Consider the following 27,596-nt stretch of genomic DNA (forward strand, 5'->3'; position numbering starts at 1 on the left):
CTGATCCACCACGGGACCCCCGCCCCACCAACATGACCTCACAGAAGCCTCAGTCTCACAAAGATCCTGTCCCTCACACTGTCCCTCACACTAATCCCACTGGGGTTAGGGTCAACGTGGGAGCGTTGGGGGAACACATGCAGTCCGAGGCAGCTACCAAGGAGATCACTTTTCCTCTGTGCTGCATTCAAGGCAACTCGTGAGGCTGTGCCGGGGCTCCCCACTGTCAGGTGCACTGGAGACCCAAGCATCCAGCTGCAGCTGCCCCCCGTTTCTCCTGGAAGAACAAACCATTTCGTTACAGTTTCAAATGTGCTTGTGTACAGCCAGGCCCAAGGGGACCTGTCTCTTACCTGTCTGTCCTCTCTCACCTGGACTAGGTCAACAGCCGTGCCCCAGCCCCCAAACACAACCAAACCCAGCTCCGACACCAGAGTCCTCGCTTCTCTTGTTCTGACCACTTCTCCTGAGCGTCACCCCCCGAGCCTGCCCCTCCCAGGGACAGTAAGCATCTGCGCTGCTGCTGCTTCAGCCAAGCCTCTCGGAAATACCGGACACCACACTCAGGAGTGCTTTCATTTTCCTTTATTTTTTTTAAAAAAGCCCCTAAACTCTATGGCTTCCAGGAAGCGTCAGAGAAACCGAAGTGCCATTTCTGTACACCGTGTAAAGCAAGACCTAGACACACACACCGCTGCCAGGCCGTCCCCAGCTGCTCCACCCCGAGTGGCAGCACAGGCCCTCCGGAGGGCCCGAGAGGACCGCACTCCCACCAGGGCTGCCCAGCCCCGGACACACCTGCGGGGCTGGGACAGGGCTTTAAGGCGCTTGTCTCCTGCTGCTCAGCCGGCAGCGTGGAGCACGGACACGACAAGCCCACGAACACCCGGGCACAGACCATGGCTCGAGTGGCCAAGAGGTGGCCGCCCCCGGGGCCCCGGGCCCTGGACACGGCTCCACGAGCAGGTGTGGCAGGAAACCCTGCGGGCTATGCCCGCTGGCCCAGGCTTTGGTGCAGCATTTTGGTTGGGGGGCCGCCCCCACCCCCGCCTTCCCCTGTGGTGCGGGGAGGCCCAGGGCAGGCTCGCCCCCAGCAGCAACGCCCATAGCGTCCCCTCGAGAAAACGGCCTTTGGATCGAGGGAGACAAGCTGGACTTTATGAGACTAACGGGACGGGCTGGCCGGCACGGGCAGCCCACTACTCACTTCAGCAGGCGGGCGGGAGGGGCGCAGGGCAGGGTGGCCACTGTGTTTCTCTTCTCCTTGTTTCAAATAGTTAATGCTCTTGGAGGGGAGGACTAGACACAGGTGTAGAAATTTCGGCCAAAGTCTCATGTGAAGGACGTGACCCCAAGTGGGGGGCGGGCGGCTGAGGCCGGCCCTGCAGTCTGCGTCCTGGCTGTAGGCCACGCGGCAGGGGCCAGGCTCGCCCCGGGGGCTGCGGCAGAAGGGTTCAGGGCGCCACCGCCCCAGGGTCACTTGTGGCGCTGCACTGCTTTTCTCTTCCTCCTCTTGAAGAAACAGCAGCATCTGCACGGGGGGAGTGAGGGGACAGACATGAGAGCGCTGGGTGCAGAGGGGGCCCGAAGGGTCCCCGCGCCCAGCAGCCGCCCGGGCCCTTACTTGGTGTCATCAGCCACCTCCACCTCTGCGGGCGCTGTGATGGGGGCGTTGGAGTGGCCGGCAGTGGGGTCGTCCGCATTCAGCTCCCCGTTGGTGGAGTTCAGCGCCTGGGTTTGTGGGGAGGGCAGCAGGGGAGTCAGAGGGGCCCTGCCCCACCCCCCACACTGTCGGGGTCCTTGGACCGGCCCCTCACCTGGTTTTTGCTGTGTAGCTGGGCTTTGTCCCGAGGCTGAGGCTGCGAGGGCAGGTCGGTGTGGACCGTGCCGATGGGTGTCGGCTGCGGGAGGGGGGGCAGGACGCAGCGCTGAGGCCGGGCAGCCTACTCCCACCCCCCGCATCCTGGGGCCCCACCCCTTCAGGAAGCAGGGCTCTGGGGGCACGGGGACCCCCACGTACCAGGGGCTTTCCCGCCCAGTCGTACTCATAGTCGAACACGAAGCCGCTGCGGTCAAAGAGGTCGGTAAAGAGCTTGCGCAGGTAGTCGTAGTCCGGCTTCTCGAAGAAGTCCAGGCGCCGCACGTAGCGTAGGTACGTAGCCATCTCCTCTGTGGGGAGCAGGCGGGCGTGCAGGGGTCAGTGGGGCCCGGGGGTGGTGGGGGCCGGGCGGGGCGGGGGGGCCGCGGGGGCAGGGGGCGCCCCTCACGCCTCACCTGGGAAGCTCTCGCAGAGCACCTCAATGGGCGTGGCCCGCTTGGTGTCCCCGATCTTCTGGTAGCGCTCCTTGAGCGTGTCGGCCTGTGGGGAGGGTGGTCAGCAGACCGCGACCCGAGGGCTCTCCCCCCGCCCCCCCGGCCCTGCGCCCACCTTGAGCCCCTGCCAGGGCAGGCTGCCACGCAGGAAGTACATGAACATGTGGCCCAGCGCCTCCAGGTCGTCGCGGCGGCTCTGCTCTGCGGGGGGAGAGCAGGTCAGCGCGGCCCCCGCGCCCCCCCGCCCGGCCCGCGCGCGGCTCACCCTTGCCCAGGTGCGTGTTGATGCTCATGTAGCGCGCCGTGCCCGTCAGGCTCTTGTGCTCCCGGTACGGGATGTGCTTCTTGGTCTCGGGGTCGATGTACTCCTTGGCCAGGCCGAAGTCGATGATGTGGATGGCGTGCTGCCGCTTGGTGCCCGGGCGCCCCACCAGGAAGTTCTCGGGCTTCACGTCGCGGTAGATGAGGCTCTTGGTGTGCACGTACTCCATGCGCGTGATCTGCGGGGGTGGGGTGCTCAGGGCTGCCCGCCCGCCCCCGGCCGTACCCCTCCTCAGCGCAGCCCCCTCCCCCGCCCGGCGCCCCAGCCCGCACCAGCTGGATGGCGATCATGAGCACCGTCTTGAGCGTGAACGTGCGATCACACAGGTCAAACAGGTCCTCCAGGCTCGGCCCGAGCAGCTCCAGCACCATGGCGTTGTACTTCCCGCACGGGCCGAAGTAGTAGACCTGAGGGACGCCCTCTGTGGGGGCAACACACAGACTCGTGTGGGGCCTGCGTGGTGCCCCCTGCCCGCCCCCGCCGCTCCCCCGCCGCGCGGGGCCCGGTACCTGCGGCGCTGAGCTGCTTGTAGAAGCGGTACTCCAGGTGCAGCTGGGGCGCCCGGGACTTGATGGGCTCCTGGTAGGGCGGGGGGACACGCGGTCAGGTGCCCGGGTGCACACACCCCTCCTCCCGCGAGCCACCCCCGCCCCGCCCGCACTCACCAGTTTAATAGCTACGTATTCATTTGTATAGAGATTCTTCCCTGTGGGAGAGAGGAGGAGAGGGGGAGAGGGGGAGAGAGGGGGAGAGAGGGGGAAGGGGGGGGAGAGAGGCGTCACAGGGCAGGGCCCCCGCAGGGCGGACCCCGCACGGCCCACCCCTCCGGGCCCACGGCCTGGGAGGACAGAGAATGCTCCGAGGGCCCCTGCCCCGCTGCGGGTGACCCGATGTGCCCGCCCGCCAGCCCTCTCCTCCCCCCACCAACCCAGGCCCGCCCACTCAAGGGGGCTGCTCCCAACTGCTCTCTAGGGGATCCTTCCCGCCAGCACACCAACTTGCTCCAATTTCTAAAAAAACAAAGAGAACAGAGATCCATGGTGACCCTGAGGCCCCTCTTGGGCTCCCAGGGCAGAGAACCCAGGTGGGCCGTGTTCCCGCCCCTAGGCCACCTGACCTGCAGCAGACCCTCCTGGCTCCCCGATATCCCCCACTTCTCTCCTTTCCTCACTACTCTTCACTGGGCCTGCCAGGAACTCTGCACTCCAGCAGCTGCTCTGCCATCTAGGCAGGACCTGTAGGTGACGCGGCAGCGGCCCCAGAGCCGTCCACGCCCCCACTCCCACGGGCTCATCTCCTCCGCCAGCCCACCAGCGGACCCGGGCCCTGTGGAGCAAGGCCCCTGCCAAGAAGCCGCAAGGAGAGGTGGTCCAGGTCACGCCTTGCAGAGGACTCCCCCAGGGTGCTCTGCTCCTGGCCATCAGCTCAGAAGAGGGAACAGGCCCCAGGTCCCTGCCCCCTGCTGGAAACCGCGGTCAGTGAGACCCTGCCCAGTGGCAGCTGGTAGGCTTCCCGGGCAACAGAGCTCGCCTGGGCCAGGAGTGTTTGCCTCCCAGGTTAGAAACAGCCTGGGCCAGGTCCAGCCAAGCCCCTCACTGACCACCAGGACCTCCAGGAGCCTACACGGAGCCAACAGGCCCAACCTCACAGAACTGCAACAGCAGGAGTTCCAGAACCTGCCGAAGTCCAGATTTCACGTGCTAGAGCCCCTAAGGCTGGCAGTGTCACAGACGGGACTTCCGGCCAGACGGCCCAGCCCCGCGGCTTAGGGCTTCCGTGAGGCACCCACCTGGCTTTGAGTGGAGTGACCTGCTGCATAACGGAGGGGCTGCCCTAGCCCCTCAGGCCTAAAGGCCCGCCCCCGGCCCCAGCCCCCTTGGGAATTACTGTGCACAGCACCCTGGTTCCCCACACCACCGTCTAGTAGTGCGGCTCCGTCCAGCGCCCTCCTGTCCTAGCCCTTGGACTGCCCTCCTGGGACCCTAAGGGCCACGGACACGGCCCCACGCGATATACCTGGTCCTCAAGGACGCCACACTGTCATGGACCTGCTGCGCCGTCTGTCCCCTTGTCCTTGAGTAGGATCTTTGCAGGAAGAGGCCTCGGCTTACCCTCCCCGACACGGTGCAGCTCCACAGTCTGAGGGACCTTCACACTTGGGTTGTTCCTGCCCCCATGTGGCGGTGGAGACCCCCCGCGTACCACCTCACAGGCCAAGGCCACGGCTCCGCACACCTGACAGCCCATCCCGGCCACTGCCCCTGTCCCGGGAGTGCTCCGAGGCATCTGTGCCGCTGGGGCCCCCACCCGCAGAGAGGTCCCCGCAAGCCTGCAGGAGAGCCCTGGGGCGGGGGCACTGAGCACTAAGCACCCCTAGCTGTGAGGCACAAGCTAATTACCCTCACGGATGTTTTTAGTTTTCGATGGAGAGAACTTGCACATCCTTTGTTAGATTTACTGTACAGGCCCTGGCAGGTTTGGGCATGCTTACAACTGATATTGTTTTTACATTTTTCTTTTCCAACCATTTGTTGCTCAAATTGAAAAATTCATTTCTGACTGTGTCTTGCGAGGTGGCTGCAGCTGCTGTGTGCACCGGTCATGCCCTCCGGGATGAGCCCTGCTCAATTCTCTCCAGGTGTGCTTTGTCTTTCCCCCACTTCCCTGCACAGTCTGGAAGGGGCGGGCAGAGGCCCCCCCCCCTTCCCACAGACTCACTCGGTTAGACAACTGAGAGGCTTTTCATGAACACTCATTAGCAGGGAAAGAAAACTTGAAGCCCTGCTTCCTTGATTTTGATTTTATTTTATTTTATTTTATTTTTTTTCTTGATTTTTATTTAAAAAAAAAAGGTTTTGCCTCTTATGTTTTTCCTTCCCCATCTTATTATGAAAGTTTCAAATGCAAAAAAAAGTAGAAAACCCATGCAGGGAAGACCCACATCCTCACCACCTCGATGACATCATTAACGATCTGCTCTTTGTCCCGCAACGTATCTGTGCACCCGTCACCCACTCATCTCCCTTATTTTCAATAAAATAAGTGCATTTCAAAGATGCAAACACCAGCACCCCATCCCCTCAATATTCCACCCAATTAAGACCAAGGATTAAGGTCAGTATGGACTCACAGCTCTTGTTTTCTCTGGGGGGAGGGGGGACATTTACCTGTGAAACACACACACACACACCTCAGCTGTCACATCTGATGAGCTCTGGCAAATGGGCGATGCTGTACATTGCAGCTCTGTACCCAGACAGAAAACGTGGCCACCACACGCCCCTTCCCGGCCTGCCTCCACCTTCACCTCCTGAGAGGCAGCCACCAAGATGGAATCATCCAGCATGTCTGCTCCTTCCCGGCTCCTTTCACATGACGCGGTGCATCTGAGATTTCTCCATGTTGCAGTTTGCCCACCACGGGGACGCGGTCCGGCTGGCTGACCCGGTCACCCTGGGGGACACTGGGTTGTTCCCAGTGTTTTTTTACAAGCACAGCTGAAGGGAACGTGAGCATACGGGACTTCCTATGGGCACTCGGGGTCACTCTGCCAGCAAGGTTGCTGGCTGTGCTGCAAATGTGGCGTGTAACTCACGTGGCTGCCTCCACTCGTGGCTGAGGAGGTGGAGGGCCTTCTGTGCTCCCTGGCTGTTCATCTGTCTGCTTTTGTAAAGTCTCTCTTCGTATCTCTTGCCTATTTTTACTTTGTTTTTTTTAAGTACTTTCTACAGCCAACATGGGGCTCGAACTCACGACCCCAGGACCAAGAGTCTCACGCTCCTCTGATGGAGCCCGCCGGGTGCCCGTCTCGTGCCTATTTTTAATCGGAGTGTCTATCTTATTATTGAGTGTGTGTCCACTTGTCCCAGATACCAGAGCTGTGTCAAGTGCTGCTCTGTAAGCACCGGCTTGCCTATCCGTGCTCTTAACAATGTGTTCTCATAAAAGAATTTTTTTTTTTAAGATTTGTTTTATTTATTTCAAAAAAAGAGAGGAAACAAGGAGAGGAAGGAGGAGAGAAGCCTCTCTGCAGACTCCCCGCCAAGAGCAGAACCCAATGTGGGGCTCGATCCCACGACCTATGAGATCACAACCTGAGTTGAAACCGAGGGTCAGATGCTCAATCAACTGAGCCACCCAGGAGCCCCTCATAAAAAGAGGTCTTAAACTCTGATGATGCCTAATGGCTCCCTAATGGTAACTGATAATTGTACTGTGTCTTGAAGAAACTTTTGTGTTTGACTGCTCATGGGAGTTCTGGGAGAGCCAGAGTCCTTGAAGCCCAGAGAGAGTCTAAGGTGAGCATGTCTAAGTGCCCACACATGCCTCAAGTCTGGTGGAGTTCAGGGGCTCGGGGCTCGGAGGGCCTCCCAATGTTAGCAGTTTTACCTCTGCCTGTACAAGAAGAGCTCCCAAGGGACTACGAACAGAAGATTCTAGGGCCACAGCCATCCAGGTTGGAGATCTCCCTGAACTCCCGACACCTGGCTGAGAACGCGGGACAGGGGTGACTCCAGCCCTCAAGTCAGGTCTGTTCTCTGCTGCCCTGATGGAGCTGACAACCAGCCCCTGACGATGTCAAGATGAGTCTCCAGAACAGAGCATAATGCAAATGTTCCACATGAGGCCCCCAGAGTTTCCAACATTTTACAGAATGGTACCAGATGTGTGCAAAAGGAGGCAAATGAGACAGTAACAAGGAAAAACAAAGTCAAAAAAGGTGTCAAAGACTGAGCCTGTAAAATAGTCACAAGGACGTGTGAGGATGTCAAGGACAAGATGGGCACAATGGACGAGCAGACGGGAAACCTCAGGAAACAGGGGAGTCAAGTGAAATGAGAAACACCATGTATAAAAAATGAAAAATTCACCCGGACGGCTCCAACAATAGACTGACACACCAGAAAACAAGAAGAGCAAACTTACAAAAGATCATAAACTAACCAGACTGAGGCAAAGGAACAACAAAAAAGGCTAAAAGGAAACTCAGAAGAAGCTTGAGGAACCTGCAGAAGAGCATCAAACACGTCACGTGTGTAATCGAGCAGGAGTATGCAATGGAGACAGAGATTAAGGCAGGAAAAAATGTGAAGAAATAATGATTAAAGTTTTTCCAATTTAGTGAAAAAGTATCATACAGATCTGTGAAGCTCAACTGGTCCCAAGCAGGACAAACAGAGACAAATCCACCTTAAACACCACAGAATCAAAATCTGAAACCAAAGATAAAAAGAGAAACTTTGAAAGGCCAGACACGGGGATCCCTGGGTGGCGCAGGGGTTTGGCGCCTGCCTTTGGCCGAGGGCGCGATCCTGGAGACCCGGGATCGAATCCCACATTGGGCTCCCGGTGCATGGAGCCTGCTTCTCCCTCTGCCTGTGTCTCTGCCTCTCTCTCTCTCTCTCTCTCTCTCTCTCTCTCTCATAAATAAATAAATAAATAAAATTAAAAAAAAAAAAAAAAAAAAGGCCAGACACAGACACACGATACACAAGATGCTCGACGTGAGCCACCACCAGGGAAACGCAAATGAAAATCCCTTGACACCTGTGAGCACGCTCCACCCGGAAAAGCCCAGCAGCCCCAGATGTTGACGGGACATGGGCTGTCCAGGACTCTTGTCTGCCGCCTGCAGGGGCTTAGAAATCAGTCTGGCAGTTTCTCAGCAACACACACCTCCTCTGTGACCCGCTGCCTTAACAGAGACATTTGTACGCAAGATGTGGAGAGGGACGTGCAGGGCAGCGCATTCACAATACGGTGAAAACCTACAGTCAAATGTCCCTGGGCAGAACAGATGAAGCAAACGGGGGGCAGCCCTAGGGATGGACAGACCAACAAACAGCAAGCCACCACCTACACACGCAACAACAGGGACACTCACAAATGTGCTGCGCAAAAGCCAGGCAGGAGGGAACACGTAGCTCAACTTTTAAAAATGTTTTAAGCCAAAAGCTGCTGCACCCCACGGCCCCAACACACCCTCTCATTTGTCCATGCAGACCTGCTGCGTGCAGGCTGCTGATCCTGACACCCCCAGGCTGCAGGTCAGGACCGGGCCTGTGTGTGTGCGGCCGCGCACATCCTAACGGGGCAACAGGGTGGGTCAGCTGCAGAACTGCCACTAGGTGGCCGGCAGCGCTGGACCCGTCTGCCCCGTGCTCTGGGGAGGGCGCCGATCCCTCCTGTGAATTCGGCAGTCTCGGTGACTGACCAGACGCATCTGCTGCTCGAGCCCAGCACCTGCCCTCATGGCCCCCTCCAGGCAGCACAGAGCTTGGAATCCCAGCTCTTAACGGTTTGTTAGCTCAGAAACCCCAATCCCAGGACTTCCTGAAGGAAGCCGAGACAGACCGTGAGATCCCACGGGCCAAGCCCAATCCTGGCAGCCTCTGCAGTGGCTGAGGTGTGGCTCAGGCTCAGGACGGGGACCTCAACCCAGCCACAGGACCACTAGCTGAGGCACACACCAGTGGGGCCGGCCACTGGACAGGGCGCAGGCTTTGCTGCATTTCCTGACAGCTAAGTGCTTGGCAGGAGCTAAGCTTGCATTTCACCCTCCAAATGCACCCTGGAGCCATCAGACAGAAACTTCCATGTGGGTCTCCCCTGCATGGGCAGGGGGCAAAGGGCATGCAGATCCTCCACAAAACTGTTCCTCAGGAACACAGGGTGAGGCAGGGGGTGCACCTCTGGTACAATCTCCCCCGTGGGGAACAGAGACACACACTTACCTGAATTCCCAGTCCCACAATCTGGAAGCCATCTGGGAGTGGTGGCCACAGCCCCACTGGGCGGCCTCCCCCTCCCCATGTCCCGGAATATAAGCAAGGGGGCTCACCTAGCCGGAGCTCCCCGAAGTTGCCACAGCCTATCTTCTTCCCGACCCGGAAGTTGGGTCCCACCATCAGGACCCCTGAGCTGGTCCCCGAGCTCCGGACGCCATGGCTGGTCCGGCCGCCGGCCTTGGACATCCTCCGACCCTCCTCCGACTCCCCTTTCCCTCCTTTCTTGTCAAAATCCATAAGTTTGTGGTACCCTGGCCTCTCCACGGTGACTCTGCTGCCGTGCAAATCCCGGGTCTGTGCAGACCTGAGGTTGCGGGCGGCTCTTCGGGGCTAGTACACCATGGCGGCCCAGCGGGCTTCCTGCTAGTGAGACGTGGGCGCTTGCCAGGGCCCGGCCGTAGCGCTCATCTCGGTGGCCTTGGGGTCGCATGCAGGGGGAGGACACATTCTGTTGACAGGTCCCGCCGCCTCAAATCTCGTGGCTCCCAGCTGGCGGAGAAACAAAGGCACAGGTTAGAAGGCCACACCTGCCCACAACGCAGCCCCAGATCAGCAGGGGGACCCACGGGCGACACGTTGGGCAGCCAGGTGGCATTCTGAAAAGATCTTTGAAGGCACAAGTGCGACCCATGACATTCTGGGGAACTGGGGGGAGGGGGACCCAGGCCCTTGTGAATCCCCATGTTAAGGTGGTGTGGGAGGTGCTTGGTTGAGGGCCCCCACCCCATGACCCAAGGACCGCTCCACTGGCAGAGGGGACGGCTAGTCCAGTGATGGAGGCCCCAGAACCCTGAGGCCAGCTGTGTAGCCCCGAGTCTGGCTGCAGAGACACAGGAGCCAAGGCAGCTTCTCAGCAGAACAGAAAGCGCCTGAGCTGGGAGACGGGCCCTCACCACCGACTTCCAGGCCTCTGGGCTGCCCCGGCTGCCCCCATGGTCCACCACCCCCATGCTGCCCAGGGGATGCCAGGTCCCTGGGTCTAATTCCTGGAATCTGTGACCTGCGGTCAGGCGGGGCTGGAGAGGCCCTTGACCCCGACAAGGCTTCACTTGGTCGGCAGCTGCCAAGGGAAGTCAGGTGAGCTCCAAGGTTGACAGAGCCGCCAAGCTGGGCACAGGCTGTGCCTGCCACTGGGGTGGGACCAGCCTGGGCCCCCCTGGGTATCAAGCTAGGGCCGTGGAGGGCTTGTAGAAGGACGGGCAGGCACTGAGCAGCCCCCAGGGTGCAGGGAGGAAGGGGCCAGCCACCCAAGCTGGGCGGGGAGAGGGTCAGGTGCCACAGAAACCATCCCGGGTCTGCCCTTGGCCCCGGCCTCCAGCCCCCCGTGTCCCCACTCCATCCCTGTGGCTTCTGGTTGCCAGCCAGCCAGACCAGGCCTCTCCGCCACGCTTCCTCCTCCAACCCCCACCAACTGCTCCATCAAAGCCAAAGGATCTCCTCAAAGAGAAACCACCGACATGCCCCTGTACGCGCGCCTCACCAAACCCGTCCTTTATGTGTGAGGGCCCCCGGGTGGCTCAGTGGGCTGAGCACGGACTCCTGGGCTCAGCTCAGGTCATGATCCTAGGGTCGGGAGACGGAGCCTGCTTGAGATTCTCTCTCCCTCTCTCCCTCCATCTTTTCCCTCTTTTCGAAAAACTTTTAAAGATTTTATTTATTTATTTATTCCTGAGAGACACAGAGTGAGGCGGAGACACAGGCAGAGGAAGAAACAGCCTCCATGCGCGGAGCCCAACGTGGGACTCGATCCCGGGACCCAGGGTCACGTCCTGGCCAAAGGCAGACGTTCAACCACTGAGCCTCCCTGGGGTCCACCACTTCGTTAAAATTAACTGACTGAGTGACTAAATCTGAGCGCGGAGCCAGAGGCCTGGAGGAGGGGTTCTGTCTAGAAGCTGCCCAGCTCCCGCCTGTCCCCATCCCTGCCCAGTGCTCAATGCCTGCCGACACCCTGCAAAGGCCACGCACGCCCTCAGTGTCTGCAAATGATCAACAGGACACGGGTGACAGAAAACAGCACCGTGGGCACCCAGAGGCTCACCCGGGGGCGGGCGAATTCCTTCTCTCGGCATCACGACACTCACTGAGGTGGTGAGCAGGGCTGGCAGCCCAGGGAAGCCCCCGAGGGCAGCGGCTCCCCGGCCCCCAGCCCCGCTGCCAGATGTCCCAGGGAGGCAGGGACAGGGTCACTACCCCCCCTGAGGCCCCCACTGACCAGGTCAGGACCACGAGTCCTGGGAGTAGCTGGCTCTGAACCTCCTGCCCAGGCCGGTGCCCACGGAGAGGCCGTGGCCAGAGGCACACACGCATATACACGCGCACACACGCACTCACACACGGGTGCGCAGCCCCAGCCCCCAGCAAGCTGTGCCTGCCCGGGAGGCCCGGTGGGGCCCTCGCCCAACCCCACCCCCCACCACAGAAGGACCCCAGGCTTGTAGTCAGGAAGGAGCAAGGCCCTGGGGGGTGAGGACGGCGGTGGGCCTGTGGTCAGGACGGGGCAAACACAAAGAAGGGGGTTTGCAGGGACTCCAACCTCCCCGGTCCCAGTGGTGCCCAGCCCCCACCCCGGGCACACCTAGAACATGCGAAGGGATGGGGTCTTGGGGACTGGCTGGGCCCCCCAGGAGGGAACAGGTGCGTCTGGGACCCACGAGCCTGCCCTCTTCGCGCTGCGCAGGCCTGGAAACCCTGCAGAGCCCCCCGGAGAGCCCCTGCGGCTCCACCTGAGGGTGCCCACCCGGGGCGCTCACAGCCTCGAGCTCACCGTCGAGCCCTGCACCCGGGCGCACCGTGCGGGCGGCGGAGCCACGCTCCAAGAAAGGCCGGGGGCGCGCTCTCCTGGGAGGGTGGGCACCGCGAGCCGCTTCCCGGGCCTCACCGCTACTCGTGTCACGAGCCACGACTCCCGCATCACAGGGCTCCGCGCTCTTCAGCCCGAGTTACCCAGCCAGCGCCGACACTCCCCGGCGTCCCACCACCGCAGAGGGAATCCCGGCCCCACAGGCCCCCTCCCGTCCGCGTCACACCCGGGAACTCACACCCCGTGGGGCCTCCCGTGTCTGGCTCCCCCTGAGCGTGTAGGCTCGGGGTCTGTCCCGGGGCAGGGTGGGGCGCCTCATTCCTGCGAGGCTGGGGGACGCTCGCATGCTTGGTGGACCGTGTGTCCATCTGTGGTGTGGAGAGGGGAGCGTCTGTGCACACCGGTGCCCACGCTCCCGTGTGGACGCGTGCGGTTTCTCTTCGCACACCGGGAGACCAGCTACTGGCTCCCGGGAAAATTCTTCCGTGACCATCCGAGGAGCTGCAAGCCGCTCTCACGAGCGGTTGCACGATTTTCTGGAGGCCCCCACGCCACGTAGGAGGGCGCGAGTGCTCCTCGTGCTCCGGCCCGGGGGTTGTGCTCCCGGTCTGCATTTCCCCGGTCACCTTTTCTTTCTAGGCCCGCGTCTCCTTCCCCAGTGGAGACAAAGGGGTCCACGCCTGCTGACTTGAGAGGGGCTGTGGCTGAAGTGCAATGGCAGGAACAAGGAACCGCGGAGGGCACGGCGGGAAGCTGCCCGTGGAAGGCTCCCCCGCCGCGGGGCCGGGGCCCAGGGCCACAGGCTGGCACGCACACATCCGGGACGGTCATTGGCCGGGACAGGATCTCTGCAAAATCCACCGGTGTTCGCGCCGCAAAGGCGGAACCCTGACACCGGGCCTCAGCTGCCGGGAAGCCAGTCCCCACGCCCAAGCCGCACGCCCTCGCACACGCGGCACGGACCCCTGTTCCCCGGGAAGTCCTCCAGGTTCCAGGAAGGGTCGCCAGAACCCACCTACTATCCCGCTGACGATGCCGAGACGTGGTTTCGATCAGCCTCTCTTTCGGGTCAGGAGCACGAGCACGCGCGAGCACACGCACACGGCACATGGACACCCGCGACCGGGTGCCCCCACATGCCCAGAACACCGAGGCCCGTCACTGTCCTCCAGGCAGAAAACCCACAGGAATTTCTTTTTTTTTTTTTTAATTTATTTATGATAGTCACACGGGGGGGGGGGGGGGGCGCAGAGACACAGGCAGAGGGAGAAGCAGGCTCCATGAACCCGGAGCCCGACGTGGGATTCGATCCCGGGTCTCCAGGATCGCGCCCTAGGCCAAAAGCAGGCGCTTAACCGCTGCGCCACCCAGGGATCCCCCCACAGGAATTTCAAAGATGTAAAGACACGCTGCGGGGCACGGAACATTCTGGCATCTCGTCACCTCCACCGTCCTGACGAGGGGTGCTCCCCGCAGAGGCGCGTGGCGAAGCCAGCAGCAGGACGCCCTCGGAGCCATCACCCAGGGGACGCGCACACAGCGGGCCGGCCGGGCACGGTGTCCACGCACACCCAGCGCGGGGCTCCTGCTGGGGCCAGGCCCTGGGAAGACCCACCTGGAGCGGAGCCGGGGAGGCCGGGCTGCGGAACCGAGGCTCGGCCCCGAGGCTCACGGAGGAGGCCCTCTGGGGGCCTGCACACCCCTGCACCCCCACCCCACCCCTCCGGGGAGGCCCCTCCTCGTCCTCGGGCCCCGAGGCTCACGGAGGAGGCCCTCTGGGGGCCTGCACACCCCTGCACCCCCACCCCACCCCTCCGGGGAGGCCCCTCCTCGTCCTCGGGCCCCACAGATGCGCGGGGGCACCGTCTCCACGTCCACAGGCCTCAGGACACAAACCCCTCCCGGGCCTGCGGAGCTGACGTCCGAGGCCCAGGAAGCCAGGAGACCCGTGCGTCTGTGGGCGGTTCTCAGGGTCCCCCCGAGAGGTGCGTCTTCTCCCCCCAGCCGGCTCCCAGGGTCTGACAGTACTCTCCTCCCCAGACACCTTCTTGCTCCCGCCTTCGAGAACCCCAACCATGGTGACGCCACGCTGGGGGCCTAGGGCCACTCTCCACGCACCCTGCACCAACCCTCCACCGGCGCTTACAGAGGACGACTCCATGTCCCGCTGCTCGCAGGCTGCCCCTGCGTGAGCCTCGCCGTCCAGAGGGGGCCCCCAGCAGCCCAGGCAAGCAACCAGGCACGACGCCGAAGGGATGCTCGTGCACACACTGCCCCACCTCAGGCCCCTGGACCCACAGTGACCCCCCCACTGCAGCTCACCCAAGCCTCATGCTGGCCCGGGGCTGGCTGACATCTGCCCCCATCGGTGCCCTTACAACAGGGCAGGTGTACGGTCACCGCCTGCAGGGACAGCAGGCACCATGGTGGCAGGTGAGAAGCCCTTCCCGGGAAATCCCCGAGGACACCACCCTATTCAGCCCCACAAAAATCAGCTGCCACCCCCCAACCAGGAGGCAGCACAGACTTGCAAATGTGGAAGGTGGGCAAACCCGACATGCCCTGGGGGGCACCCCACCCAGCATGGGCCACACAGGGGCATTGTGGGTCCTGTCCTGGGACATTCTGAAAGCCGGGGGGGACCCACAGGGGACCGAGGACAGGGCAGCAGAGGGTGAGACAGAACCCGGACCAGAGCCTAATAATAATAATGCTCATGTGGGACCCAGGAGCGGGCAGGTGCCCAGCCGGGCATACCTGGGTTGAGGCCGGGTAACCTGAGACCTCAGGGCAGCGGAAGTGTCTGCCGTTAGCCCTGGCCTAGGCCCAGGTGCCAGAGCTAAAAATAATTATCCTGGGGAAAGGGGCCTCTTGTCCCTCATTCAAGTCTAAAATAAACCCCGTCTCAACCCAACACGGCCCCCATTCCTGGCACGGGGCAGGCCCCTCGGGTGAGGGCTCCACTCAGGCCCCCGTGGCCAACCGAAATTCCACAGGGATGGTCCCCAGCCCGCCGCCTGCCCCCCGTGAGGACCACTGGCCAGCGCCCAGGCAGCCCCCGTGTCCACACGGAACAGGTCTTGCAGAGACTGCTCTAGGTCGGGGCCGTGCTCCTCTGCGAGCACCCACCTCAGGTGAGTTACCTGCCGTGGTTTTTCGGGGGTCCTCCATCTTGTCAGGGCCAGGGGCCAGCTCCCCTGGTGGAGGCCCCAAGAACCCCCTTCTCTGACCTGTCCATTCAGTGATGTCACAGTCCCTGGCTGACATCACCAGCACAGCCCCAGCCCAGAGCCGGGGCGAGTCTGGGAGCAGAGGCAGGCAGGCAGCCTCCCTCCAGGAGGGTGGGCCTCCGAAGCTGCCCGGCCCCGGGCGCCGACTCAGAGGACCCACCTCACAGCAGATCCAGGCTGTGCCCCGTCGGGCACCTCCCGGCCATGCACATCCCTGGTCTGCGCCCGAGCCCTCCTCCGTCCCACGGGGACTTGATGTGTAGGCAAGGCCTCCTCCCCAGGATTCACCTGGCCCACGGCCACAAGTACCCCTGGCGCCCTGTCCTGGTGTCTACACAGCACTCCCCAAAGGCGACTGGACCCCGGAGGCACGGCCGGCCTTGTCACAGCCAAGAAGTCGGAAGTCACCTGCAAGGTCATGTTGGGACGGAGGCGGAAGCGGCCCCCGAATGGCAGGCCCCCCGTGATGAGGCCAGCGTTGACGTGCAACAAGCAGAAGTGGGTCATAAGTCACGGAGTTACAGATGAAGGACCCCAGCCCCAAAGACACTGGGGGGAGAGCACACCCCCACCGGCAGGGGCTGCCAGGTAACCAGCGGGGATGACACCGGGGAGGAGAGTCACTGGTGGGTGCAAGCACAGGCCACTTCTCAGTGACCTGGAGGGAAAGGCCGCTGTCCAGGGTGAGTGTACACCCAGTGGCCCTGAGGCCACACTGAGGGTGGGGACATCCCGGCCAAGGCCACAGCGTGGGAAGACGGGGCCCTCCTGCCACGGCGGGTGCAGGATGGTGGACTGGGGGCATCGCGGCTCTGTGAGGGGCACAGGCACGGCTGACAGCCCACCAGATGCTGACTGGAGCCGTGCCCACGCGGCCCAGGGCCCTGAGAGCCTGGGAATGCTCGCCTTGCAACCCTTGGACAGACCTGGATTTTCTCAGAACAAATCACGTCATAAAAGAAAGGCAAGGTCCCAATAACAAGCCCGCGCCAAGGCCACGCACCCGGCACGCAGCGGGAGAGGACACCTGGGACTGGCTTTGAGATGTTGCCTCCTAGAGCAGGGCCGCACCCTGAGGCCCCGGGAAGCTGCTCTCGGCCAGGTGGGCTTGGGGATCTCCGTGGGAGCGCTGAGCGGGATCGGGGCAGACAAGCAGGGGGCCCGCAGGTCCTGCCGGGGGGCTGGGAGGGACCCGAGGGCCTTCCCTGCTGGGACGGGGGGTCCAAGCGTGGGCCGTGGGCCGACGGCTTACACGAGACCCTGGACCACTGGAGGCAGGAGCGTGGCTCAGGCTCACAGAGCCCCAGCACACCCGGCACACAGCCCATGCGGGGTGTCTGGCCCGAGAGTCACCACTCACGTCCACGGAAGGGGGGAACTGGGTGTGTGCCGGGGGCTCGGCAGCTGCCCTGCCCGGACAGATTGGGCCAGGCCATCCTCCCAGGGTGCTGGCCTCTGCCCCGACCCCCCACGGCCACCCAGAAAAGCCCTCCACACCTTACCACAGAACTAACTGCCTGTCAAGGGGGCAGGGGTGTCCCAGCCCCATGTGACAGGCCCCGGGGACCCCTCTCCTGGCCTGTCCAGGCCCATCCTACAGGCAGGCTGGCCCAATGTAACCACCACGATGATGCACCGCAGCAGGCCTGTGTGGACAGCTGTGTCCCCTAAAAGGCACGTCCTATGTCCTGGAAATGTGACCCTACATGACCCAGACAAGGGTCCTCATGAGGAGAGGGCCCAGGTGCACGGAAGTGCAGGCCACGGAGGCAGACGCAGCCAAGGGGCAGGATGGACCCTTCTCGCAGCCTGCAGAGGGAGTGCGGCCCGGCCACATCCTAATCCTGGACTTCTAGGTGCCCGACCAGCACCCCCAGCCAGGAGACCGGGGCCAGCATCCACAGGGAGGAGCCGCGAGGCAGCAGGGACCCCGACGGGGCAGCACGAGCAGGACTCTTCCCTCAGAGCTGTCATGGGATGAGCCCAGCCTGGGAATGTCCCGCAGGACCCAGAGGACAGAGGTGCCGTAAGGGGTCCTGGGCAGAGGGGGATGTGGGCACTGCGGGGACCTCTGGTCAATAATGACATATTACCTGCCTGGCGCAGGTAACACTGCTCCAAAATAAAGGGTACTTAAAAAAACCCAAACGTCCAGCTCTCCTCTAGTAGCCTCCTCCCTGCTCCCCTCAATCGAGCCCATGCCCTCCCGCCACTCTGCTCCACACAGTGGAATGCCAGGCATTCTCCCACCTCTGGACCTTTGCACATGCTCTCCGCCTGCCGGGATGCCCCTCCCTCGAGTACAGACACGCGCGGCTTACTCAATGTGGCTCCAGGTCCTTACTCAACACCACACAGCTCGGCTGCCCTCCTGGCCCCCCGTGCACCTCGGCCACCACGCTGGCCACAGCACCTGCACACAAACAGGAGGTCCTCAAAGATACCACGGCCTTTTTGTACAGGGCACCTGCTTGCTGATTGGTGAACAAATGAAATAAAGCAACGGATCAAAGAGAAATGGGTAAAGCCACGGAGGAAATACAAATGGCCTAACAGGTGGTCACTGCTCAACCTCCCCCCTCGTCCCCCAGGGCAGGCCGCATGCAGCTGCCTCCGGAAGGCACGGGCCCACTTAAGCGGGACTCTCCCAGCAGCACAGTCCAGCGGGCACGTTCTGTCCCCCTCGTGACTCTCAGGGACACCATCCCCCGACGGCCAACCTCCCACCCAGCTCCCCATCTGAGCCTCTCCTGGGCCTTCCCATGGGGTCCCTTCCAGATTTCCCCACACGGAGCGCTCTGGCCACCGCGGTCCAGGGCAGAGGAAGGAGCTTCGATTTTTAGGGGCACAGCCTGGCGGAGTGTACTCTCCCTGCCGCGGAGACCACGGCCACTCCTGAGGGGAAAGTGGGTCCCAAGCACGTGGCCAGGTCCCACTGACCAGCATGCTCGTGTTTCAGGGATCGGAGAGGGTCTCACCGAGGTGTGAACCGTGCCTACCTGTTGGCTTCTAGTGACTTCTCAAAAACGTTCCTTAGTGCTTTGCCGTAATGTTTGTTCGTTTTATTCCATGTGTGGCTTTTTGGCCAACTAAAAACACCACTAACAGGGCCGCTGAGTGGCCCAGTGGGTTAAGCATCTACCTTCAGCTCAGGTCACGATCTCAGGGCCCGGGACCGCACTGGGCTCCCTGCTCAGCGGGGAGTCTGCTTCTCCCCCTCTCCGCCCCTCCCGCTGGTGTGCGCACAGACGCTCTCACTAAATAAGTAAATAAACAGAAATAAGAAGGCACAGCGAGGGGATCCCTGGGTGGCGCAGCGGTTTAGCGCCTGCCTTTGGCCCAGGGCGCGATCCTGGAGACCCGGGATCGAATCCCACGTCGGGCTCCCGGTACATGGAGCCTGTTTCTCCCTCTGCCTGTGTCTCTGCCTCTCTCTCTCTCACTGTGTGCCTATCATAAATAAATAAAATTTAAAAAAAAAAAAAAAAAAGAAGGCACAGCGAGTGGCGCTGGGAGCGACGGCTACAGATCGAAGTCAGACCCGCAAGCCAGCCCACTGCCCAGGCCACACGTCCTGCCCCTGGGCCTGCGCTGGCCTAGCTTCCGGGAGACGCGGCCTGTGAGGGCTTCAGAGGAAGCCCCCCAGGCGCCCCGAAATGCTAACGGCGATGTGGGACCTCAGGAAGTAAGAGGTGCGGGAGCCGTCAGGCCAGCCGCGAGAGGGGGGAGCTGCCCCGCCGCTGCCAGGGAGCCCGGCGACCCCAACCCGCGAGCCCCAGCCCCTCTCAGCGGCCCCGGGGAGGATGCCCTGGCCCCGAGCTCGCACAGCACGCCCGGGCACTCGCTGTCCACGTCCCACACGGGGCTCGGGCTTCGGGAGGCTCACGGGAGCCGCCCTCCCCACGCCAGGGCCCAGTGGGGTCAGTTAGGGACCTGGAGAAACCCCAGAGCTGCCCAGCCCTTGCCTCCAGCCACCCATGTGGCAGAGCAGCGCCCAACTTTGGTCCCCGAGCTCAGCCCAGGATGGAGGAGCCCCTGGTGCCCCGAAGGCTACCTCAGAGTTCATAGGCAGCACTGCTGAAAATCCAGATTCCCAGAGCACCCCGAGTCGCTGATGCAGGGGGCTGGAGTGGGGCCCGGGAGCCGTCCCTTAATCCTGGAGGTTCCACTCCACAGGCCTGCCAGCCACCCCCCCAGCCCAAAACAGCCCTGGCACCAGCACCCAGACACAGCAGATAAAGATGCCACACGACCGACAACGAGCTTCCGACAAGCCACGGGGACCTCTGAGCATGAGGACGGCCCCGCGCCACACGGGACTTACTCGTTCGAAGCCACTGCTGGCTGGCTGCCGGAGACTAAGGTCCTTGGGCGAAGCAGAAATGACAAGCCTCCCAGAAGACCCACTGGCCACAAGGGTGCTGTGTTCTACTCAAGTCTGTGTACTTCTTAAAACAAGCATTTCAGGGCACCTGGGGGGCTTGGCGGTTAGGCATCTGCCTTCGGCTCAGGGCGTGACCCCGGGGTCCCGGGATAGAGTCCTGCATCGGGCTCCCTGCAGGGAGCCTGCTGCTCCCTCTACCTGTGTCTCTGCTTCTGTCTCTCTCAAGAGTAAGTAAATAAAATCTTAAAAAAAAAAAAAAATCAAGCATTTCCAATGAAAACTTAGCTTTCAAATGGAAGTGAACCACGAGTGTCAAATATACGCCCAAGAATGAAATAACGAAGCTTCTCACCAGCAATCTCTTAAACCCATTACGTGTTTAGGGCAGCCCGGGTGGCTCAGCGGTTTAGCACCTGCCTTCAGCACAGGGCGTGATCCTGGAGACCCGGGATCGAGTCCCACATCGGGCTCCCTGCATGGAGCCTGCTTCTCCTTCTGCCTGTGTGTCTGCCTCTCGTTCTGTATCTCATGAATAAATAAGATAAAATAAAAAAACCCATTACACGTTTAAATGATCCGAGATACACGGACTGAAAATTAATTTCGCCTGTTGCTCTCTGGCCCAGGCCACGGGTGCCTGTGCCTCAGAAACCCTCATCACCCACAAGCCGAGGACCACAGAGAACACCTCCGACGGGGAAGCCAAGGCCCGAGGGTGGGAGGCACCCAGCAGAGCCTGGCCGAGGGCCGCGAGCTGCACTGGGGCCGGCTGAGCTGAGCCCCCACATCTGCAGGAAAACCGTGGAGTGCCCGCTGTGGCTCTCTGCTCTCCCCAAACCAGGGAAGATGATCTCCTAAAGCGGCTCCCCCTCCCACCTGGCAGCAGAGGAGCTCCACCTGGAGCAAAAGCCAGAAAGCCCTGGGCAGCAGGTGTTAACCACCCACCCCCCCCCGCCCCCCGCCCCGCCGCCTGCCGGCCGGGACAAAACTAAAAAAGAGCAAGACACAGCGGAGCAGCAGGGAGGCCCGGCCATCCTCCACTCCGTGCGTGTGGGGGCCGTGGCCGTGGAGCCACAGTGCAGCACAGGCCACCTCACTGACGGCTGCTGGGAGGACTGGCCCCAGAGCCCTCTCCCGCTGGCTTCCTCCAACTTCCAGCTCCAGGATGCAAGCGAGGGCTGCACTGCACAGGCCCCAGGCCCCATGAGCCATGGACGCGCAGCCACATGCTCAGGGAGGCCCCTCTCAGCTCCAGCTCCCTGCGGCAGCTGCAGGTTGGCAGCAAATCTCCAGGGCGGGGCTCCCACCCAGGGCCATCCTGCCCCCAGGAACAGTGGGCGACACCTGGGGACATCTGCGGCTGTCACGACTGGAGTGCTCCTGGCACTGAGTGGGTGGGGCCAGGAAAGCTGCTCAGCGCCCAGGAGCCCCCCCAGAGTGATTCAACCCCGATGTCAGCAGTGCCAGAAGAAAGAGAGCGGGGACAGAAAGTGTCCTCAGCATAAATTTCCAACAGGCCCATCAGGACAGCTTACGGAAAAAGGCAGCCCACGCATGGGGGCCAGCAGACTCAGAGGGGGAGCAGTGCGCAGGTCGTGCTCACAGCTCCCACCACCCCCTACTGGTGTGAAAGTAGAGGCAGAAGGGAAGGCGCTAGCAGGACAGACAGGTGCACACAGGTGTGCCAGAGGGTCCCGGGAGCTGTCAGCACCACCCTGCCCTCCCCGCCCCCCCCCGTTAGGATCAGCTCCTGGCCCCACTTTCACATGCTGGACTACTAGGGAGGTTGACAGTGTGTGTTGTGAGACCCAGCACAGCCTCAGGCATGGGTGGTAAAGGTTCTGTAAAGACGTCCGTATCCAGGCACAGCCCCGGAATTACACCCAAGACCATTTCTAAAAGCAGTGACGGGATCCCTGGGGGGCTCAGCGGTTGGCGCCTGCCTTGGGCCCAGGGCGTGATCCTGGAGTCCCGCGTTCAAGTTCTGCATCGAGCTCCCTGCATGGAGCCTACTTCTCCCTCTGCCTGTGTCTCTGCTTCTTGCTCTCTCTGTCTCATGAATAAATAAATAAAATCTTTTTTTTTTTTTAAAGAGGGGCGCCTGGGGCGCTCAGTCAGTGAAGCATCTGCCTTGGCTCAGCTCATGAGCTCAAGGTCCTGGGATCGAGCCCTGCATCAGGTTCCCTACTCAGTGGAGAGTCTGCTTCTCTCTCAGTCCCTCATAGGGATCCCTGGGTGGCTCAGCGGTTTAGTGTCTCCCTTCGGCCCAGGGCGTGATCCTGGGATCGAGTCCCACGTCGGGCTCCCTGCATGGAGCCTGCTTCTCCCTCTGCCTGGGTCTCTGCCTCTCTCTCTTTTTATGTCTCTCATGAATAAATAAAATCTTAAAAAATAATAAAAATAAAAAAATAAAACCACTGAGAGAGCCCTCGGGTGTCTGGGTCCTGATGAGCCACACCTATCTCTCCCAGAAGCCCGTAGCCTTTCTGGAAGTCTCTGATTTTTCTAATCCCTGAGCAAACAGGTGAACCTGGGGAGCTAAAATGCCCCCAGGCCCAGTGCTGGGAAGCCTGTGGAGGCACCGCCCCACCGAGGGGTGCTGCCTGGAGCTCCCACAGCCACAGGCCGGCCGAAGGGCTCCGCCGGGCCCAATCCCTGCCTGTGCGGCCAAGGCTTGCTCCTCGGGGTGGCCACCCTGCTTACTCAGAGCCCACTGGCCCTGTCCCGGGACCACAGCATGCAGAGACCACAATGACAGGCACAGCCACGTGTAGAGCGGAACTGCAACCCTTGCTTGGGGAGGCTGTGTGCTGGACAGAAACACTGCCCTCAACCCCATGTCCACGGAGGGGAGTCACCTGGTCTCTAAGATGGGGGACTCAGTCCAGACCCCAAACCAGATGAGGTACCGCCTCACTTTGGAAGGTGGAGATTTCCCGGTAACTGAAGTTTATTTTTTTTTAAAGATTTATTTATTGGGCAGCCCCAGTGGCGCAGCGGTTTAGCGCCGCCTTCAGCCCAGGGCGTGATCCTGGAGACCCTGGATCGAGTCCCACGTCAGGCTCTCTGCGTGGTGCCTGCTTCTCCCTCTGCCTGTGTTTCTGCGTCTCTCTCTCTATATATATAAATAAATAAATAATCTTTAAAAAAAAAAGATTTATTTATTTATTTATCATGGACACAGAGAGACAGAGAGAGACAGAGACACAGGCAGAGAGAGAAGCAGGCTCCATGCCGGGAGCCCAATGCGGGACTTGATCCCGGGTCTCCAGGATCGCGCCCTGGGCCAAAGGCAGGCGCTAAACCTCTGAGCCACCCAGGGATCCCCCTGAAGTTTACCTTTAAATACAATTTTCTCAAAACTCTAAGATGAAAGCAAGTAACAACCTATTAAGTCCAGTTCTACCTCTGAAACAGAGAATGCCTACCCCAGGGCCACCTTGGATCCTGCCGTGGCCTAGGATGGCCCAGGACCCACCAGGAGCTACCCGGTTCTGGAAGGACACTTTGACCAGTGTGAAAAACGCCGGCACCTTGTCCATCCGCCAAGAACGCTCTGCAGGACTCGCGCTTCTCAGGGAAGCTGCTGATGCGTGAGAAGCCCTGTCCTGCAAGGGACTGATGTCCCCTGGGTTGGCTCCTCTGTGCCCACCAGCTGTAGCAAGGAGTCCCTGCCCCCACCCGCACACGCCCTGCCCATGCTGTGCCCATGCTGGTGCTCACAGCCACCCTCCACGGCAACACGGCTCTCTGGAACCTCAGTAGAGACAACCCAAGAGCCGGCTTTGCATCCCAGGTCTGGAGTGTTAGTCTGACTTCCGACACACGCCAAAGGGAACTTACAGGAATAAAGCTGTTTTGTAGCCTGACGTTTAACGTTGCTGAGCTCCCAGAAGTGAGGCCTCCAGCTGCCCTGCGAGGGTGAGCAGAGCCTGCCGGAGGCCCGCTAGGGCAGGGGACCCCAGACAGGGTCTGGACAGGGGCGGTGGGACAGCAGCGCCCACAACCATGGCTGGTTCTTGTGTGCAGAAGACTCGTGGCTTCCGAGCAAGGCAAAGATGTGCTATCACTTACCACCCTGCGACAGCGCCTCCCACCCGGTGGTGGACCCCCACGCCACAGGGGCCCTGCGTGAGCATGGCCTGGACCAGAAGCTTCTGGGGAAGACCAGGCAAGAGGGAGATGGGGAGGACAGATGAAAGCTCGCAACCAGCAGGAGACCCAGAAACTCCCGCCACACCTACTTCTGCTTGAGCCAGTCCCGGCTGCCCTGTCAGGGCCAGGCCTCTGTGATCAGCAGGTCATTCAGCAGGTCACTTGGGACCCTGCCTCCTTACCCACATAATGGGGACTCGGGAGGCCACCCAGCAGGGCCCCCCATAGGGGAAAGGGGCAGACTTAAAGCCACCCAAGGTGGGGGCCGTCCAAACCAAGCAGGCCTTGGCTCGGTGGTCTGCCTCTCCAAAAGCCCACTGAGTGCACGCGGAGACACCACCTGTGGGAACACGACCAGCGAGTGCCAGAGCTCTTCCCAGCATGCCCTGCTGCCTAGCTTGACACAGCAGGGCATCCATCAGGAGTAAGAGGGACCACTGGACACGGACGTGGACCACAACCCCAACTAGTGTGCCCACGATCCTCCGCACGGCCTGTCTCACCATCAAAGGTGGCCGGTACACCCACACTGACCTGCCCAAGGCCACCAGAGGCCTAACACTGGTGGCCCCCAGCACCCAGTGCCCCACGGTCCCACCTCTCCTGCTCCTTCCCCAGCCCTCTGCCCACCTGACCTTTGGCCCTGATGGACCTCGAGCTCCTCCTAGGAGGACACAGGGCCCCAGCAGCTCACCCCTGGGTTTTCAGGGCCCACCTGGGAAGAACCTACCAAGACAGAGACCTAACCCCACCACAACGAGGACGAGGGACCCTGCTGCCTGTGAGGCGGCCTGGGAAGGAGGAAACACCACAGAGTCAACTATAGGGCAAGGGGTTACTGGCATCTCGGGGTTAAAATGCCATTGTCCTATAGTACACCTTCTCAGGAACCAAGCCAGAGGGGCCCCAGGCCTGTCCCAGTAAATCGCCATGGACACAAGTGACCCCGCGGGTGTCTGCAATGCTTACAGGCTGGCATGCTGGCTTCCCCAGACCTGAGATGAGCAGATACCAAGGCGTTCAACTTCAAAAACAAAACAAAACAAAAAAACCCTCACCTACTTCCTCTTGCAACCCAGAAGTAATTACCATGTAATTAGAAGGAGAAGAAGGAAAATCAACTGGAACCAGAACCAGCAGTTCAAAGAGGTCTGCCTTCACAGGGGCTGTCACCAGAGCAGACACGCCCAAAGCCAGGTAACGAGACACTCATCCCCAACCCACTTGATAGAAACGAGAAGTAACCAAGATCAGACACGAAGGTCCGAGCACCAACTTGAGGCAGAAAAGCAAGACCTGTGCCTTGAGCCCTGCAGAGCCCCTGGGGTTTTGCCCACCCTGGGGGGGCAGGCGTTTGCCGTGGGCTCCTCCCAGACCTCCCTCCCCACCCGAGCACGCAGCACACTCAGCAGCACACTCAGCGGGCCCAGGGGGCCTGCCCCCCCGCCCCCCAGCACAAGCACTCCCCCACTTTCAGCTTCTCTGAGGCAGGGCCCCAAACACCACAGGGTGGGGGGAGCCCGTGTGCACTCCGGCCAGTCCCCACCCATGGGCCTGCCCTCTGCCTGCAGAGCCCGGTGGTCCCTTTCTTGGGGCACAATTTGATGGAGGCTTAAGCGAAAAACAAACTACCAGCGAGACCGCAAACTTCCCCCTTTGAAACCCGTGGGCCTGGCTTCCAATCTGTTCTCACACAGCCCGTCTTGCTGGGGGACCAGATCAAGGCCCCGCGGACACTGCCCCACCGTACTGGAGCCTTTGTGCTCCCACTCATCCCTCGCACCCACCAGCCAAAGGGGCCTGCGGGGCCGGGGACGCCCACTGAGCGTGGCCATGTCCTGCGGGGCGAGGACCCACGGGGCTGCAGACGCATGGGATGGAGCCCCAGCGAGTGGGCGGCGGCGGACACCCACCAGGTCCGAAGCACCGGCCAGGCAGGGTCCTCCGTGCAGGGGCGAGGACAAGGTGCTGCGGCCTCCCAAGGCCAAGGGCCCCAAGCCTACCTGGGACGACGGCCCACGGGCCTGGAGGAGCTTCCCAGAGGGAGCTGGGGCGCCGGGGGGCACGGAGGTCAGCGTGGCCGCCGCCCGGGGCGCCCAGACATCGCACCCCCTCCCCGATCCAAAGTGTTTCCGGAAAACAAAACCGGTGGCGCGGGCGGAAGGGGGCGGGCACAGGCGCACCGAGGCCGCCGCTCCGCGCAGGGCCTGCAACAGGTCACCCCGCCGGGCCTCCCGCCGGCCCCGAGCGCCCGGAGCCCGGCACGGCAGGCTGGGGCAGGGTCCGGGCACGCGGGGGGGCCCTGGGCTGAGCGCGGGCGGCAGGCGCGGGACGAGCGGCGCGGGCAGCTCGCGGGGGCCTCGGGCCGGGGGCGGGGGCGGGGGCGGGGGCGTCGGCGGGGCTGGGAGCCGCGGGCCCGAGGCTGCGGGAGGGGACCCGGGGCGGAGGACGAGGCTGAGGCGGCGGCGCCCGGGACGTGGGCGTCGGGGTCCGGGGCCGGGGGCGCGGCGCGGCGGGCGCGTGGCCGGGGCGGGCGCGTGGCCGGGGCGGGGGCGGCGGCGGCGGCGGCGGCGGGGGCGGCGCGCGTCCTTACCTCGGGGCCTCCGCCGTGGCCGTGGCCGTGGCTCCGCGGCCGGCCGGGCAGCGCGGCCCGGGCTCCCTCAGCAGCGCGGCGCGGGCCCCCGCTCCGGGCCCCGCTCGCGCCGCGGCTCCGGCTCCAGCGCCCGCTCGGGCCCCCGCTCCCGCTGCCGCTCCCGCGCCGCCGCCGCCGCCGGCCTCCGCATGTTGGCGCGGGCCGTCCCCGCCGCGCGGGCGCCCGGCTCGCCCCGGTCTCGCAGCGTCGCTCGCGGCCCGCGCTCACGCCCCGGCGTCGGGGGAGGGCGCGCGCCCACTGCGCAGCCGCGGTCGGCCCGGGGCGCACGGCGCCTCGGCGCGGGGCGGGGCTTGGCGGCCGCGGACGCCGCCGCACGACGGTCGCCGCGCTTTGCGGCCGCTCCGGGACGGCCGGGCCGCGGCCCGCGGGGGGTGTCCGGAGGCGCGCGACCCGCGCGGGGGAGGACGGGGGGCGGGGGGCGGAGGGGGGTGGGACCCGCGAGTGCGGGGACCGAGCCGGGCCGCGTCCGCCCTCCCGGGGGCGGGGCTCCCGCCGCTCGCCCGGGCCCGCCCGCCGTTGCCATGGCGACGCGTGGCCGGCCGCCCCGCCGCGCTTCTGTGACGTCACGGTCTCGCCACCTGACGTCACGGCCGGGCGGTGGCGCGGGGCGGGGCGGGGCCGCGGGGAGGGGCGGGGCGGGGCGGGGAGCCCGCGGGGGCGCTGCTGCCTCCGAGGGCGGACGCGGGTACCCGGGTCGGGCCTCCCGGGAGCCGAGCCCTGCGGGGGCAGGAGGCCGGGTCCGGATGCTGGGGCCCCGGCTCTGACGGCCGCCCTGCTGCTGGTCCAGCCCGGCCTCTCCGAGCTGAGAAGGCCCCGCGGGCCAAGCATCCCCCGTGGGGGCCGAGGCCGCGCCCCAGTGAGTTCTGCCCGAGCCGGCCGCCCGCACCGCTGACCCCGGGCCAGCGGCCTTGACCTCACTGCCCACTGCGCGACCCACTGGCCCTCCTC

At 62.8% G+C, this 27,596-nt stretch overlaps 1 protein-coding gene across 6 annotated transcripts; it reads right to left on the reverse strand.

Annotated features, from left to right (window-relative positions):
- Window positions 1-570: 570 nt before the first annotated feature.
- CSNK1G2 (casein kinase 1 gamma 2) lies at window positions 571-26,815 on the reverse strand. 6 transcript variants are annotated; one of them, XM_025456778.3, is made up of 13 exons: window positions 26,589-26,815; window positions 9,477-9,912; window positions 3,598-3,645; window positions 3,301-3,341; window positions 3,145-3,214; window positions 2,908-3,056; window positions 2,579-2,813; window positions 2,429-2,514; window positions 2,275-2,359; window positions 2,021-2,169; window positions 1,818-1,901; window positions 1,625-1,731; window positions 571-1,531 (listed from the first exon to the last, which is right to left on the reverse strand). In XM_025456778.3, exons 2-13 carry the CDS (start codon window positions 9,658-9,660, stop codon window positions 1,477-1,479), a joined length of 1,293 nt encoding a protein of 430 aa, XP_025312563.1. In that variant the 5' UTR covers window positions 9,661-9,912; window positions 26,589-26,815; the 3' UTR covers window positions 571-1,476. The 6 variants fall into 6 exon arrangements, with proteins under 6 accessions (XP_025312563.1, XP_035558932.1, XP_025312562.1 ...); XM_035703039.2 differs by lacking the exon at window positions 26,589-26,815 and adding an exon at window positions 25,999-26,111; XM_025456777.3 differs by lacking the exon at window positions 26,589-26,815 and adding an exon at window positions 15,370-15,479.
- Window positions 26,816-27,596: the final 781 nt, after the last annotated feature.

Source organism: Canis lupus, chromosome 20 (genome assembly GCF_003254725.2).
Source record: "Canis lupus dingo isolate Sandy chromosome 20, ASM325472v2, whole genome shotgun sequence".
In the NCBI taxonomy this organism is placed as follows: domain Eukaryota; kingdom Metazoa; phylum Chordata; class Mammalia; order Carnivora; family Canidae; genus Canis; species Canis lupus.